The sequence below is a fragment of the Trachypithecus francoisi genome, unplaced genomic scaffold (genome assembly GCF_009764315.1).
Source record: "Trachypithecus francoisi isolate TF-2019V2 unplaced genomic scaffold, Tfra_2.0 Lachesis_group4, whole genome shotgun sequence".
Lineage (NCBI taxonomy): Eukaryota > Metazoa > Chordata > Mammalia > Primates > Cercopithecidae > Trachypithecus > Trachypithecus francoisi.
In genome coordinates this window covers 141,986,078-142,002,017 of record NW_022681469.1, presented here as the reverse complement: position 1 = coordinate 142,002,017, position 15,940 = coordinate 141,986,078, and the positions used below count along the sequence as shown (strand labels likewise).

Genomic DNA, 15,940 nt, shown 5'->3' with positions numbered 1-15,940 from the left:
TGCCTCACACCTAATTCCAGAACTTTGGGAGGCCGAGGCAGGTAGATCACTTGAGGTAAGGAGTCCAAGACCAGCTTGGTCAACATGGTGAAACTCCATCCCTCCTAAAAATACAAAACTTAGCCAGGTATGGTGATGGGTGCCTATAATCCCAGCTACTCAGGAGACTGAGGCAGGAGAATCGCTTGAACCAGGGAAGCAGAGGTTGCAGTGAGCTGAGATTGCGCCACTGCACTCCAGCCTGGGCGACAGAGTGAGACTCCCTTTAAAAAAAAGGGAAATATCAACTTGGCCTGAACGTGCAGAAGGTATGATGCCCTAGAGATGCCCCAACTCCTGCTGATAAACATGGAAGTCAGGCAGGTCTGAGGGTTGAGCAACTGTGGAGCGTGACTGGGCGACTATGGGAAAGCGACTTAACTTCTTTGTGTCTTTACATCCTACTCTGTAAAAGGAGGACACTAGTAGAGCCTTTCCCATGAGACCGCTGAGAGAGGTAAAGCAGTTAAAGGAGTTTGTGTCTACATGCTGTAAGTGCTCTCCATAGCTTTAATAGAGACTAGTAAGAGTTTCACGTTTCATGCATTCCTCAAGTAATTTTGTGCCAGGCACAATTTTAGAGACTGGGGATCCAAAGATGAACAACATTGACTTGAAAGTGAACTATGTCCACTCAGAAAACATTATATTCCTGGAATTGGAAAATACAAATCTCAAAATTATGGACAAAAACCTGAGCAACTTTTGTATCCACTTGGACCTATGTTACGAAGTGTTTCTTCATGTGAAGCCGAGAGGGGTCAGTAAGGATGCAAACATCAAGTTCAAATGAAATATGCTCAGAAAGAATGCACTCCATAATTCCCAGACTTCATTCAGTATGTTAAGGACCAGTATATTCCTGGACTTAACTAAAAATGATCATTTTCACCTGCTCTCACATCCTGGTTCTGCCCTTGCTAGCTGAGTTCTCATGACTTTCTCTCCACCACTGTGGCTTCCACAGAGCCCAGCACTCAGTAAATATTTACTGAACTGGTTAGTGAGCAAAAAGAAGCGGTGGATGATGTATATGGATAGAAAAGGGCAACTAATAAAGCAAGCATGGGGAAATTCTAATAGGTGGCTCTGGAAAGGGTAGCTGAGTGCTTCAGAATTATTCTTGTAACTTTCTTGTTAAGTTTAAAATTATTTCCAAGTGAAACGCTTTTAAAAAGAAACTATTGTGGGCTGGGCACAGTGGCTCATGCCTGTAATCCCAGCACTTTAGGAGGCTGAGGCAGGCGGATCACCTGAGGTCAGGAGTTCGAGACCAGCCTGGCCAACATGGTGAAACGTCGTTTCTACTAAAAATACAAAAAAATTAGCTGGGCATGGTTGGGGGGCCTCTGTAATCCCAGCTACTCCGGAGGCTGAGGCAGGAGAATCGCTTGAGCCTGGGAGGCGGAGGTTGCAGTGAGCCGAGATAGCACCATTGCACTCTAGCTTGGGCAACAAGAGTGAAACTCCATCTCAGAAAAAAAAAAGAAGCTATTATATTACCCAGGCAAAGAGATGACAAAATGATAAAGTCATGGCTGTGAGATATGATTTGTTTTAATGGTTCTTACTGTTTTTTCTAAGCTTTTCTATGTTTCTAAGTATGTCTTAGAATTTTTCCCATGATGGACATCACGAGAAAAGCTAATTAAATTTAAAAGAACTAGATACGGCTTACAAATACTTAATATAATAGAAGTGAGAATAACTTAAAACCTAAAGAGAAATGTTGAAGCAGACAGCTTTCTGAAACGAATTCTCTCTGCTTTCATGGATTATACTTAGTCTTCCCGGGATGACTTCACAAGCAGGAATGTTTCTGTGGCTACTGATTCATTCCTTCCTGGCAGACATAGCTCCAATGAAGTTGATATATTATTGTTAATCCCTTTTATTTAGATGTGTGCTAGAATGGCACTCGAGGCACTAAGGCTATAGACCAGGGCTTCTGTATGACTGTGAACACATAATTCATTTACTTGAGCCAAATTGTCTCCTAGCAGGGTTCAAGAAACTTGAATTCTCAAAGACTAAAATACACTGTCAGCTGACTTCTTTTTGAGGTTTCTATTTCAATTTGGAGTCTTGCAAACTACAATTATTTCTCAAAAGATATGTAAAATACTGCATTAGTTTGCTAGGGCTGCCATGACAAAGTGCCACAAACAGAAATTTATTCTCTTACAGTCTGGAGGCCAGGAGTCCAAGATCAGGGTGTCAGCAGGGCCATGCTCCCTCTGAAGGTCCTGGCGAAGGATCTGTTCTAGGCCTCTCCCAGCTTCCCTTAGCTCCTTGGCTTGTGGCAGTATAAGTCTCATTTTTACAGGGCATTCTCCCTAGGTGTCCAGATTTTCTCTTTTTATAAGGACACAATCGTATTGGATTAGGACCCACCCTAATGACCTTGTCTTAACTTGGTCATCAGCAAAATAAGGTCACATTCACTGGTACCGAGGGTTAGCATTTTAACATCCTTTTTTGTTCTGGAGGAAGAACAATTCAATCCATAACAAATACATTTAAGCAAATGTAAATATTTGAAGACACGTATTATAGTTTTCTATTAACTCCAGCTTTTGGAAAAATTTAATTTTACTCATCTGACAAAAGTAAAACGAAATACTCAAAAAATTAGCAAACTCTTCTTTTTTACTCCATATAGATCTTAATTTAGAAATGCTTTTATAAGAATGATATTTGTATGTTAGTATATGTTGATTATCATTAAAATTATAAAACAAGTAGATTATCTGAGTTCTTTGTGGAAAAGATCAAGTAATAACAAAAGATGATTTTTTGCCATTTTAAATAGTACTTTTCAGGCCGGGCGCGGTGGCTCAAGCCTGTAATCCCAGCACTTTGGGAGGCTGAGACGGGCGGATCACGAGGTCAGGAGATCGAGACCATCCTGGCTAACACAGTGAAACCCCGTCTCTACTAAAAAATACAAAAAACTAGCCGGGCGAGGTGGTGGGCGCCTGTAGTCCCAGCTACTCGGGAGGCTGAGGTAGGAGAATGGCGTGAACCCGGGAGGTGGAGCTTGCAGTGAGCTGAGATCCGGCCACTGCACTCCAGCCTGGGCGACAGAGCGAGACTCCGTCTCAAAAAAAAAAAAAAAAATAGTACTTTTCAATAGAAATACGATTGGGTCTTCCCTAAAATACTATATAGCTATCAATGTATACTCCCATTGGCTTTCTAAGTTACAGAACGCAGGAATGTAGGAGAGCCTCTGAGGTCAGGAGCTCCTGTTGCCTCCTCCTTGGGTAAGTGACTCATTCTCAAGGGATAAAAATCACATAATAATCCCAAAGACATACTTCATCCATGTCACCAGCACAACACCGTTAGTAAAGATCGAATCCATTTCCCCAGTGGTTTGGGAGTGAGTGTCTATCTTTGGTAAAATCTAGCACAGCAGTCCCCACTGGTTTTGCACTCTTAGCTGTGTCTTGAATAATTTATTACTCAACATATAGTTGAAAGACTTGACAATTAATTGGTTTTAAGTAGGACCAAGGAGAGGAAAAATTAGAGCAGATCCAAGGGTTTCCCTATTACAAAGCCATGTTCACTCAACCAGTATCCCAGTAGACTTTTCTTGAGTGGAAGACAGAGGATCCAAGTTACAGCTAGTACACATGGGTGTACTAATGCCATCATTCACTACACCGGTGTGGGGATGTATTCTATCTGATCTTCAGAATTCAAGTAAATATAGAATGAGGTTGTACAAATCTGTGGGACTGTAGGAAGGAACTCTTTTCTCATGGTGACCTTCTTTCTGGCTTCTCTTGCTAGTTTAGAATCAATTTAAGTGTTACTGAAATTCTAGTTCTTGTCCTTGAAAAAGTAGAGACCTTAGGAAAGTTTCTGCTGTAACTGTCCTGAGTTGAATAATTTTCCAGAGATTTGTGCTTGCCAGGGCCTCCTTGCAATCTCTACTTTCATAAGTTACTGCATTTTTTTGACAAACATCCTGGTCCTGTTGCCAGGCAGGAGTAAGGAAATGTGATTATTAAAGTTGAGAAATATGCACTGACCTTTGAAGGACCTACCAACACCCTGCACCCTGCAGAAGTTGAGCGTCTTTTTTCAAAAGCTGTGGGTGACATAATTTATAACTCTCATAGGCAGCTGGTTTCTTGGATGGTGGGTCAGAGTGGAGAGGGGAGGAACTGGATGCCTTGCACAGAAGGTGGTTATACTATACTATGCAGCCACAGCAGTCAACACCATGTGGTCCTGACAGAGGGGAAGAGACAAAGATCCTTGGAACAGAATAGATCCCAGAAATAGAGATCTCAGAATGAACTCACACAAGTATGCCAGATTCATCTTGACAAAGGTGCTGAAGCACTTCATTTAAGGAAAAATAGCATTTTTGACAATGTTACTGACGCAATTGAATATCCAAAAGCAAAAGAAAACAAAAAGAACTTGGACCTATACCTCATACCATATACAAAAGTAACTCAAAATGGATCATGAACAATGTTTTATACAAAACATGAAACTGTAAAATTTGGGGGAGGAAAAAACAGGAGGAAATCAGAAATTGGAACTTTAAACATTAAAATGTTTCGTTCTGGCGGAGTGTGGTGGCTCACGCCTGTAATCCCAGCACTTTGGGAGGCTGAGGCGGGCGGATCACGAGGTCAGGAACTCAAGACCATCATGGCTAACATGGTGAAACCCCGTCTCTACTAAAAATACAAAAAATTTAGCCGGGCGTGGTGGCAGGTGCCTGTAGTCCCAGCTAATTGGGAGGCTAAGGCAGGAGAATAGCATGAACCCAAGGAGGCACAGAGCTTGCAGTGAGCCAAGATCATGTCACTGCTCTCCAGCCTGGGCGACAGATCGAAACTCTGTCTCAAAACAAAAAAAAGAAAAAACTTTTGTTCTGCAAATGACTTTGTTGAGAGATGGAAAGACAATCCTCTACAGACTGGAGGAAAATATTTGCAGATCACATAGTCAACAAAGAACTAATATCTACAATATATAAAGAAGCCAAGCCTCAGAATTCAACAGTAAAAATGCAAATAATCTAATTAGAAAACAGACCAAAAAGATGAACAGACATTTCACTGAAGATGTACAAATGGCAAACACATGAAAAGATGTGACTTTCACTAGCCGTTAGGGAAATGAAAATTAAGACCATAATGATATATCACTACATACCTTAGAAAGACTAAAATAAAAAATAGTGACAACACCAAATGCTGGAAAGAATGCAGCGACCACATCACTCATACATGGCTGGTGGGAATGTAAAATGGTACAGCAACTATGGGAAATAGTCTGGCAGTTTCTTATAAAATGAAACATGAAAATTATCGCCCAGAAATTATCTGGATCACAGATCCCAAAGAAGTGAAGACTTAGGTTTACATAAAAACCTGCACATGAATGTTCACAGCAGCTTTATTTGTGACACCTCTGAACTGGAAATAGCTTTCACTGAGTGAATGATTAAACAAACTGTGGTCCCTTCATATCATAGAATACTACTAAGCAATGAAGACAAAAAGACTATTGATCCACACAACCACCTGGGTGAATCTCCAGAGAATTATGCTGAGTGCAAAAAGCCAAACTCAAAAGGTTACATACTATATTATTCTTTTTTTTTTTTTTTTTTTTTTGAGACATAGTCTCACTCTGTCACCCAGGCTGGGGTACAGTGGTACAATCTCGACTCACTGCAACCTCCACCTCCCGGGTTAAAGTGATTCTCATGCCTCAGCCTCCCCAAGTAGCTGGGTCTACAGGTGCACAGCACCATGCCTGGCCAATTTTTGTATTTTTAGTAAAGATGGGGTTTCACCTTGTTGGCCAGGCTAGTCTCAAACTCCAGACCTCAAGCCATCCACCCACCTCGGCCTCCTAAAATGCGGGATTACAGGCATGAGCCACCGTGCCAGACCAATATAACATTCTTAAAATGACAAAATTACAGACATGGGAAGCAGTTCGTGGTTGCCAGGAGTCAGGAAGGAAGGAAGAAGGCTTAGGTGAGTCTATGAAAGGACAGCAGAAGGGATCTTGGTGATGGAATGTTCTTTACCTTAATTGTATCAATGTCAATATCCTGGCTCGGATACTGTTTTGTAATTTTGCAAGATGTGACCATTGAGGAAAACCTGGTAAAAGGTACATAGGAGTGTTCTGTATTAGGTCTTACAACTGTGTGTGAATCTGCAATTATCTCAAAGTAAAAAAAAAAAAAAAAAAAAATTAAACAATAACAAGATTGTTATAGCATACAAAATTACAATAAGTTGAAAATGGTAATAACTTAAAAACCAGTGCAAATATTAATTATTTTTCTAGCAAACAAGAGAATAGTCCAGTCACAAATGTGTATAACAAGTGCTCTTTCTGGACACCCCCTTTCTCCCACCCAACCCATGGTTTATCCTTTCCCCAAGTATCTTTTATAAATGAAAGCTCCAAAGCATGAAGGCATCTGAGCTCCTGCAGCAGTTGGACATCCTGAATTGCTCAGATTTCTACCTAATGAGATTCTGGCCTCATCTGTGGGCCCTGCACCATATGTTCACTTTCTGCTGGACTAAAACCCAAATAGGGGTGGAGGGAAGAGCCTGTGTTATCTTAGACTCTGTAAAGGTGCAGCCATTCTCAGAAGCTCAAAACATCTGAGTTATTTGGGACAAGAGTAATATGTTTGTATCAGTAACCAAATATCTTCATAGAGAATACCAGCAAGAAATGTGGGTGGAAGAGTGATTAGAGAATCTGACCAAGACACAGATATATGGGAGCTGAGCCTGAGTTACGGACTACTCCCACTGATGGTATCATTGAGCTGGCTGACAACTTGCTCCTCAAAACACACCATGTTTCAGCATAATTTAACCACAAAAGGCTCGCCAGCATTTTGAACAGCATCGCATCCCAGACAGAAACTGACAAAGGAGACTGAGTCTGCCAGTGGCTGCAAAAAGCTGTCCACACACACTACCTTGATCGTTTGATCTCTGCTCTCAGGTGACGGGGCCTGCTTGATAAAAACCATGCAGCCATCTGACCTACTGGCAAAACATCTGCCATCAGCAGTGTCTGATTTCTTCCACTTTTGGATCCATATTTGCTGCTTAGCCTAAAAAATAAGTGGAAATGTGTGTGGCCCTGGGCAGGACACGGTGGTGTGTTTTTGGCATTCTTCAGAGCAGATAAATGACTTGAGTGAAGGGTAGGAGAGAATATGTTTTCAAAGACTTGAGATTCTCTCCATAGGACAAGAGCTTCTAGTTTAGTTACTAATACAACAACCTGTTAGCTGAACATCGTTTTTTACAAAGGATATGATTGCCATTGTCTGTTCTGTGGGCACAATTCTTTCCAGAATAAAAAGTTCTGCCTTGCATTTGAAATAAGTCCAGTTCAAGAAGAGCACTGCCTTTGAGGTCAGTGGGAAGTCAGTGTCCAAGCCTGTTGCACAGCATGCTGGGTCAGAGAAGACATTCATGTGCTGAAGCCCAGCCCTGAAATTGAAATTCTTATGAAACTAAGAATCTCATACAAGATGAGGATGACTTTTAAAATCATAACTCTCCTATATATCAGTAATACATAGTCTCATTTCAATTGCCCTTATCTCTGGACTGAAGCACACTGGAAGTTGGTAAATCACAGGTCAAAGACCTTTCCAGCAGATCAAATACAGGTGCATTATTGTTTGTAAGGGAAAATGTTTTCTTCATCTTCACCTGTCTGTGGGCTATAATACCTCCTTGATGAGCCACCAGGTCTGTATGATCTCCATGTGACTCACTGGCGTTTCTTTATTCTAATCATGAGTGACTTCAACACCCTGTCATTCTTTTGTTCCCTTCTGATGTTGAGCCATAACCTGCTCTGTAAACTCCACCAAACGGAAGGTCTTCGCCCCGGAATCAGAATTAATCATTTCAACACTTCTCTCACACATTTGAGGAAGTGTTGTGTTCTTCCTCCCGCCTTGGCAGCGCTGGTGGTCTTCCTTCCCCAGCCTAAGCCCCATCAACCCCCACCACCACCATCCTCCCATGACGTGGCTTTGAGTCACCTCCTCTGCTGGTTGGCTCCTGGTGATTCTCCTCAGGCCTTGTTTGTACTTCTTGTGTCTACTCTTAATGATAAACAATAGTCCAGGAGTACCATGATTAGGAAAAATATGTGCTGTGCTGAATGTTGATGGCTACCAGCATCCATCTGTCTCTCCCTCGCTGCCCAAGCTTTGTCCAGGCCCCAGCTACTGCCCAGGCACTGAGGCCACCCCCTCTGCAGCTCCACACAGCCCCTACACAGAGCAATGTGTCCTGCTTCTGAACTTGCTCCTGAAGGCATCAGGCAGGCACCTCTTCACGTTCTTTTTTCTTTTGGTTTTTTTTTTTTTTTTTTTTTGAGATGGAGTCTCTCTCTGTCGCCCAGGCTGGAGTGCAGTGGTGCGATCTCTGCTCACTGCAAGCTCCATCTCCCAGTTTCACACCATTCCCCTGCCTCAGCCTCCCGAGTAGCTGGGACTACAGGCGCGTACCACCACACCCGCCTTATTTTTTGTGTTTTTAGTAGAGACGGGGTTTCACGTGTTAGCCAGGATGGTCTCGATCTCCTGACCTCATGATCCGCCCACCTTGGCCTCCCAAAGTGCTGAGATTACAGGCGTGAGCCACTGTGCCCGGCCTCATGCTCTTTTTTCTTTCCCAAGCGTAAGTGATACCTGGAGCAAGGTTAGAAAGAAGCCTTGTGCTGAAGATGACAGAGCTACCTTTCTAAGATGGGAACTGTGCCAACTTTCCCCTGCTTATGTGAGAAATAAACCTTGATCCTGTTTTGCTCTGAGGAATCTGGGGGCTCTGTGTTATAGCAGCAGCATGGCTTTTACTGAATAATTTCTCACGCTTCACACTTGCCTTAGAAACTATGCTGACACTAATGCAGCCCCCAATTATATTATTATTTATAACTTTTGACAATGGTTTTGACTGTAAATAATGTAAAACATGACCCTAATTGACTGAAACTGCAAGGAAATATGTTATCTACAAAACCAGGAGTTGAGAGGTAGGACAGATGCCATCTTTGCATTCTGCTGTGTGCTAGCTTTGCCTCAGGATGGAGGACACCCTGCTTGGTTGCAGGATATCTGCTACAGGTCCAGGGATCACATCCAGAGATGAAATGTCCATGGAAGGAAGAGACCATCTCCCTCGGTCTTATCATGAGATATGAGGAAACTTTTTCAGGCAGTCCCCAAGAATATTTTCCCTCAAACTCATTCCTAAATTGATCGTGGTGAAATGGAATTATCATGATTAATTTAAACTAATCATTTGGGATAGTCAGAATTTAAGTGTCAGCTGGGTACGGTGGCTCACGCCTGTAATCCTAACACTTTGGGAGGCTGAAGTGGACGGATCACTTGAGGCCAGGATTTCCAGACCAGCCCGGCCAACATGGCAAAACCCCATCTCTGCTAAAAATACAAAAATTAGCCAAATGTGGTGGCTCATGCTTGTAATCCCAGTTACTCAGGAGGCTGAGGCAGGAGATCAATTGAACCTGGGAGGCAGATGTTGCAGTAAGCCAAGATTGCACCACTGCACTCCAGCCTGCGTGACAGAGCAAGACTCCTTCTCAAAAAAAAAAAAAAAAAAAAAAAATTTAAGTGTCAACCAGTAGGATCTTTGGAGGTCTTAACACCTCCCAACCTGTTCCGTCCTTAAATTTTATTGCTGAGCAATGTCTTTGCTCCTGTACCTTTCTCTCCATAATGGTGCTATTTATTTTGTGGTCATAAATACAGTTCTTAATTATTATTCCTGTTAGATTTCATATGTTTTTTTTTTTTTTTTTTTTTTTTTTGAGACGGAGTCTCGCTCTGTCACCCAGGCAGGAGTGCAGTGGCGCGATCTCGGCTCACTGCAAGCTCCGCCTCCCGGGTTCACGCCATTCTCCTGCCTCAGCCTCCTGAGTAGCTGGGACTACAGGCGCCCGCCACCGCGCCCGGCTAATTTTTTGTATTTTTAGTAGAGACGGGGTTTCACCATGGTCTCGATCTCCTGACCTTGTGATCCGCCCGCCTCGGCCTCCCAAAGTGCTGGGATTACAGGCGTGAGCCACCGCGCCCGGCCTGATTTCATATGTTTATCACAGCATTCCAGGTTGAATTGGATTCTGCTAACACTTATGTTCAACCTACCTCCCAGCTTCAAAACTGAATCCTATAATATTTACCAGATACCTACTATGTTCTCAGCACTGGGGTATGAAGAAGAAAATTCCTCAACCATCTCACAATCCAGTAAAAGCAAATGAACAAACAGGTGTGGAGATGTGCTAGGCTTGGGGCCAGGCTCAGTCAGCTGCTGGAGCAAATCAGGGTGCATCAGAGCTGGAGCTGAGAGACCTGGAGGAGACTTCCTCAAGGGAGAAGCAGCCAGTGACAATGGGGGACCCTGAATTTTGTTTTTTCGTTACTGTTCTTGTAATATCTTTATCTCATATGAGTATCAGGATAATGCTGTCCTCCTAGAATACATTTGGAAATAATCTCTCTGCTTCAGTTTTCTGGATGGGTTTGACTAGAATCAGAACTATTTCTTAAATGTTTGATAGAATTCGCCAGAGATGCCATCTAGAGTTGAAGTTTTTTATTAGAAACTTTTTAACTATGAATTCAATTTTTAAATAAGTATAGGACTATACAGCTTATTTATTTCTTTTTGAGATAACTTTGGTAATGTATATCATTAAGGAATTTTTCTACTTCATCTCAGTTGTGAAATGTATAGGCATAAAGTTGTTCATAATATGTCCATTTTATCCTTTATCTGTAAGAAGTGTAGTGTTGTCACCTCTCTCATTCCTGATATTGGCAATTTGCGTGTTTGTTGTTGTTGTTGTTGTTGTTGTTCTGATCATCCTGGCTAGACGCTTATCCATTTAATTGATCTTCTCAAGGAACTAGCTTTTGGTTTCATTCATATTCTCTATTTTTTTTTTTTTTTTTCTGTTCTCTATAGCACTGGTTTCTGCTTGGATCTTTATTATTTATTTATTTATTTATTATTTACTTTCTTCTGTTTACATTGAGTTTAAGTTGTTTTTCTTTTTATAGTCTTTCACATAAAAGCTGAGGTCATTTAAGACCTTTCTTCTTTTAATATAGGCATTTAGTGTTTCAGATTTCTCTCAGAGTACTGCGTTAGTATTCATCTCTGAATGAAAATGATATGTTTTCATTTTTATTTAGATAAAAATACTTTCTAATTTCCCTTTTGATTTATTCTTTGATTCATGGGTGATTTCGAAGTCTATTATTTAGTTTGTATGTATTTTGAGATTTTCCTGATGTCTTTATGTAACTGATTTCTAATTTTATTCTGTGGTGGTCAGAGAACATCCTGTGTCTTGAATCATTTGAATGTTGTTGAAACTTGTTTTGATGGCCCAAAACATGATCTCACTTGGCAGATGTTTCATTTGAACTTAAAAAGATTTGTATCCTGCTGTTGCTGAACGAAGTGTTCTGTAAATGTCACCTTGATCAACTTAGCTGATGGTGGTGTTCAGGTCTGCCCGGCACTTGCTGCCTTTCTTCCTGCTTGTCCCGTCAATCACTGGGAGAGGGGTGTTGAAATCACATTCTATAAGTGTGGCTTTGCTCATTTATCTTGCAATTCTCTTGGTTTTTGCTTCACATCACATTATCTTCATTCTCCGTATATAAAGTGTCTTCTTTCTCTGGCTGCTTCTAAGATATTCTCTTTGTCTCTGGTTTTGGGCAATTTGATTATAATGTGTCTTGGTGTCTTAGTTGTCTTCATGTTTATGGTGAATGGCTTTTGCTGAGCTTCTTGGATCTGGGGGTTTATAGTTTTCATCAAGATCAGAAAACTCACTTTTACTGGCTTCAACTGCAAGTATATTACGCCACTTAAAGTTGTCCCACAGCTTCACTGGTGTTCTTTTCATTTAAAACATCTTTTTTTCTCCCTGTGTTTCATTTTAAATATTTTAAATTGCTGATCCTCAAGGTCGCGAGTCTTTTGCGATGTCTGACCTTCCCTGAATCCCGTGCAGCATATTTTTCTCACACATTGCAGTTTTCATTTCTGAAAGTTTTGTTTTTTAAAACGTATCTTCCGTATCTCTACTTAATGTTTTGAATATATGAAATATAGTTACAACCTCACAATATTTATGCTGAGTGAAAAAAGCCAGACCAAAAAGAGTATCTACACAATGCTGCCATTCATAGAAAACTCTAGGAAATGCGAAAGTAATAGAGAGTGACAGAAAGCAGATCCTGGTTGTCTGAGGGTGAGGGTGGGGCTGGGCAAGAGGGAGACATGACAAAGAAGCCTGAGGCAACTTGGGGTGATGATCTTGATTATAGTGATGGTTTTACAGTTATATATGTGTGTGTATATATATGTATATACATACACATGTACACACACATGTATATACACACACAGATATATCACATGGTATATTTTAAGTGTGTGCAGTTTATTATCTGTCAAATATATATATAATATATATATATATACATTATTTTCATTTATCTATTTATTTGTTTTGAGATGGAGTCTCACACTGTTGCCCAGGCTGGAGTTCAGTGGCTCCATCTCGGCTCACTGCAACCTCCGCCTCCTAGGTTCAAGTGATTCTCTTGCCTCAGCCTCCTGAGTAGCTGGGACTACAGGTGCCCACACTATGCCTGGCTATTTTTTATATTTTTTTTTAAGTAGAGACAGAGTTTCACCATATTGGCCAAGTGGTCTCGATCTCCTGACCTTGTGACCCACCTGCCTCAGCCTCCCAAAGTGCTGGGATTACAGGCATGAGCCACTGTGCCCAGCCTGTCAAATATATTTCAATAAAGCTGTTTAAAAAATAGTAATCCTGAGCAAGCTTGTTGGCTGTCATTCCTTTTCCTCACGCAGAGACATTCATCCGTCTCTAAGGAAGAACAAGGGCCATAAGGCAAAACGAGAAGAGCAGTCTTAAGACCTCAGTGCACCCACACACTTGCCCTGGGGTGCTTGTTACCCTCTCTCTGCCATCCCACATGGCTCTCAGCGGTGGTGACTGTGCGGAGGGGCAGCAGAGACTGTGCCTGCTTGACCACCAACACAGCAAATAAATAGCTGCTCACCTGTCCAGTTATTTTCTTAGGAAAAAAACTTTAAAAAACCCTGCAAGATCAGGCAGAATGCATTTTGAAGCTGGGACTTTGATAATTATTATTAACCCATTTATGGCTGAGGTTGCAGTTTTTTGAATTTTTGCAATCAGATTTTGGTGATGACCTTGAGCAATAGGATGTAAATAATTCCCACATGCTTAGCATTCCAGTAATGGAACGCTAGGCATCAATTTAAGTTGCCCTCCAGAAGTATTTTTTCAGTTTACTCTCTCACCAGCAAGGAGGGAGGTTTCTTCCCCCCAAAATCAGTGACTCATACTGGGGATCCCCTTTCCTTTATGTCTTAGACTGATGTGATAAATTGCTATTTACCTCATTGCTGAAATTCACATTTCTTTTTTTTTTTTTTTTTTTGAGACAGAGTCTGGCTCTGTCTCCCAGGCTGGAGTGCAGTGGCCGGATCTCAGCTCACTGCAAGCTCTGCCTCCCGGGTTTACGCCATTCTCCTGCCTCAGCCTCCGGAGTAGCTGGGACTACAGGCGCCCGCCACCTCGCCCGGCTAGTTTTTTGTATCTTTTAGTAGAGACGGGGTTTCACCGTGTTAGCCAGGATGGTCTCCATCTCCTGACCTTGTGATCCGCCCGTCTCGGCCTCCCAAAGTGCTGGGATTACAGGCTTGAGCCACCGCACCCGGCCTGAAATTCAGATTTCTTTGGTTAGTGAAGTTTAGTATTTTTATATTTGTTTGCTGACCTTCACATATATAAATATGCCTATATATAAAAATATAATATATTAATATATATAGTCTGTTCATTTATGTGGCCTAGTTTTCAACTGGAATATTTAGCCTTTCATCTGATTTTGCAATACCCTTTAAAATAAGAATGTAAACTTGTTAAATAGTCTATTTGTGACTTTTAATTTTTTATATTGACAGCTAACAAATTATATATATATGTATACACATATATATGTGTATGTGTATATTATATATGTAGTAAGAGTGAGTACATCGACACTTAACTGGAAATCATGATTTTTAAGTGAAAAAACATATAACAAAACTAACTTTTTTCCTCATCAGGATTATAACAGAACAACATTGAACAAAGCAATGCTGTCTGAGGAGCTGGTGTATGTTATTTTATATATATTATTTATATTAGTACTTTCCATAAGTCAGGCCTGCTCTAAATTCTTCAGAAGTATTAATGACTTTCATCATCATGACAACCCTGTGGACTATATTTTATTATTAGCTCCGTTGAAGATTGAGCAAAATGAGACACTGAGAGGGAGGGTAATTTGTCCTAGGTCACACAGCTATGAACAGGCGAGGCTACTATTGAACCCAGGCACACAATCTCTAGAATCCAGCTCTGAACCAGTACGCTATCTTGTCTCTCAAGGACAGACCTTCCGTTCTGATTTTATAGATGTCTCAAACCTTATCCATAACCTGTGTCACTTCCCAGCTTTCACCATTAGGATTATGCTTCATTGAACCTTTTTTCATCCCAATGACATATAAATACTGATTTATTTTTCCTTCTGCTACTTATATCAGGTTGATTTGGAATTTGTTTCAGTATGTTTTTCATTTTTTCTTTTTAGCCAGCAGACATCAAGGACTTCTGAGGAGCCCGGTACCTTGCACAGGCACTACGGACCCTGTTTTGCTTAACACACCCAACAGTCAATTTTAGCAGACATCCTGGTTTTGCAGGTGAGAAGAATTGAGATACGAAGAAGTTTTGTTAATTTTTCCAGTTCATGCAACAAGTAAATGAGAAACCAGGATGAAAATCAAGGTTTATCTGTCATCAGACTGTTACTCATAATCACCATTCAGAGAGTTCAGATGTGGGACAATATTCTAACTCCAGCCTTCTTCCAAATGGTTCATTTGCCAGTTGCCCTAGAGTTACGTGTTGTCTTATTTGTTTATTTTACTGAATCTGAGTATTAAAAGCCTTGTATCTTGTGAAATTTCTTTTAGGTCTAATAAAAGCGATGATAGAGACCAGGTTAACATTCTAATAATTAAATAAGATTTTTGAAATAAAGTCCTTAGTTTGTAAATTTAACAGTTGAATCTTGCTAGATTAATAACTCATTTTTCCTGATGTACTAATTCAATATAAAATGGTTATTCAAACTGAACTTTGAAGTCATCTGGGGCTGCTGTTTTTGAATCCATTTAAAAACCTACATGCTCAGATCAGAATTTGCTAAGGAGATTATTAATTTTGGAGTGAGTGCTATATTTTTGGATTCTAAATAGTTTCAAAATGCTTGGTTTGGCGTGCATATCAGTGACAGTGGGTGGAAGTGGATAAATGGGATGGAGGTGCCTCCACGTCATGGAAACACACCGTGCTGTGGCCTCCCCATGGGCCTGGGGCTGCACACTGGGAAAGGACAGGGGTAGAGCGTCTGGCAAGCAGACTTCGGAAAGATTTTCAGTGTAATCATGTATTATGTAGAAACCGAGCAAGGTGCATGGCCATCTTAATCCACAACTACCTCATGGGCAAAATGGGAGTATAATGGAACCCACCTCAAAGAGTTTGTTTAAAGCGTGTAGCACAGTGCCTGATGGCACATGGCATCTCTGTCTCATCGATTTGACTGAAGCTAATACGAATTCTCTGTGTGCGTTTATGTATTTGAGAATGTACAGGTCTCCTCAGGGAGTAAATTGTATGATTGGCAGGCTAACTCATTTGG

The 15,940-nt window shown here is 41.1% G+C and overlaps 1 protein-coding gene across 1 annotated transcript in view; it reads left to right on the top strand.

Annotated features, from left to right (window-relative positions):
• The window catches only part of PKD1L1 (polycystin 1 like 1, transient receptor potential channel interacting), a 186,103-nt gene extending 170,774 nt beyond the window's left edge, over positions 1 to 15,329 (top strand). Inside the window, exon 57 of the mRNA XM_033194210.1 lies at positions 14,825 to 15,329. Within this exon, the coding sequence (XP_033050101.1) occupies positions 14,825 to 14,848 (24 nt within the window). The 3' untranslated portion in view covers positions 14,849 to 15,329. The remainder of the gene's footprint in view (positions 1 to 14,824) is intronic.
• The last annotated feature ends 611 nt before the right edge of the window (positions 15,330 to 15,940 follow it).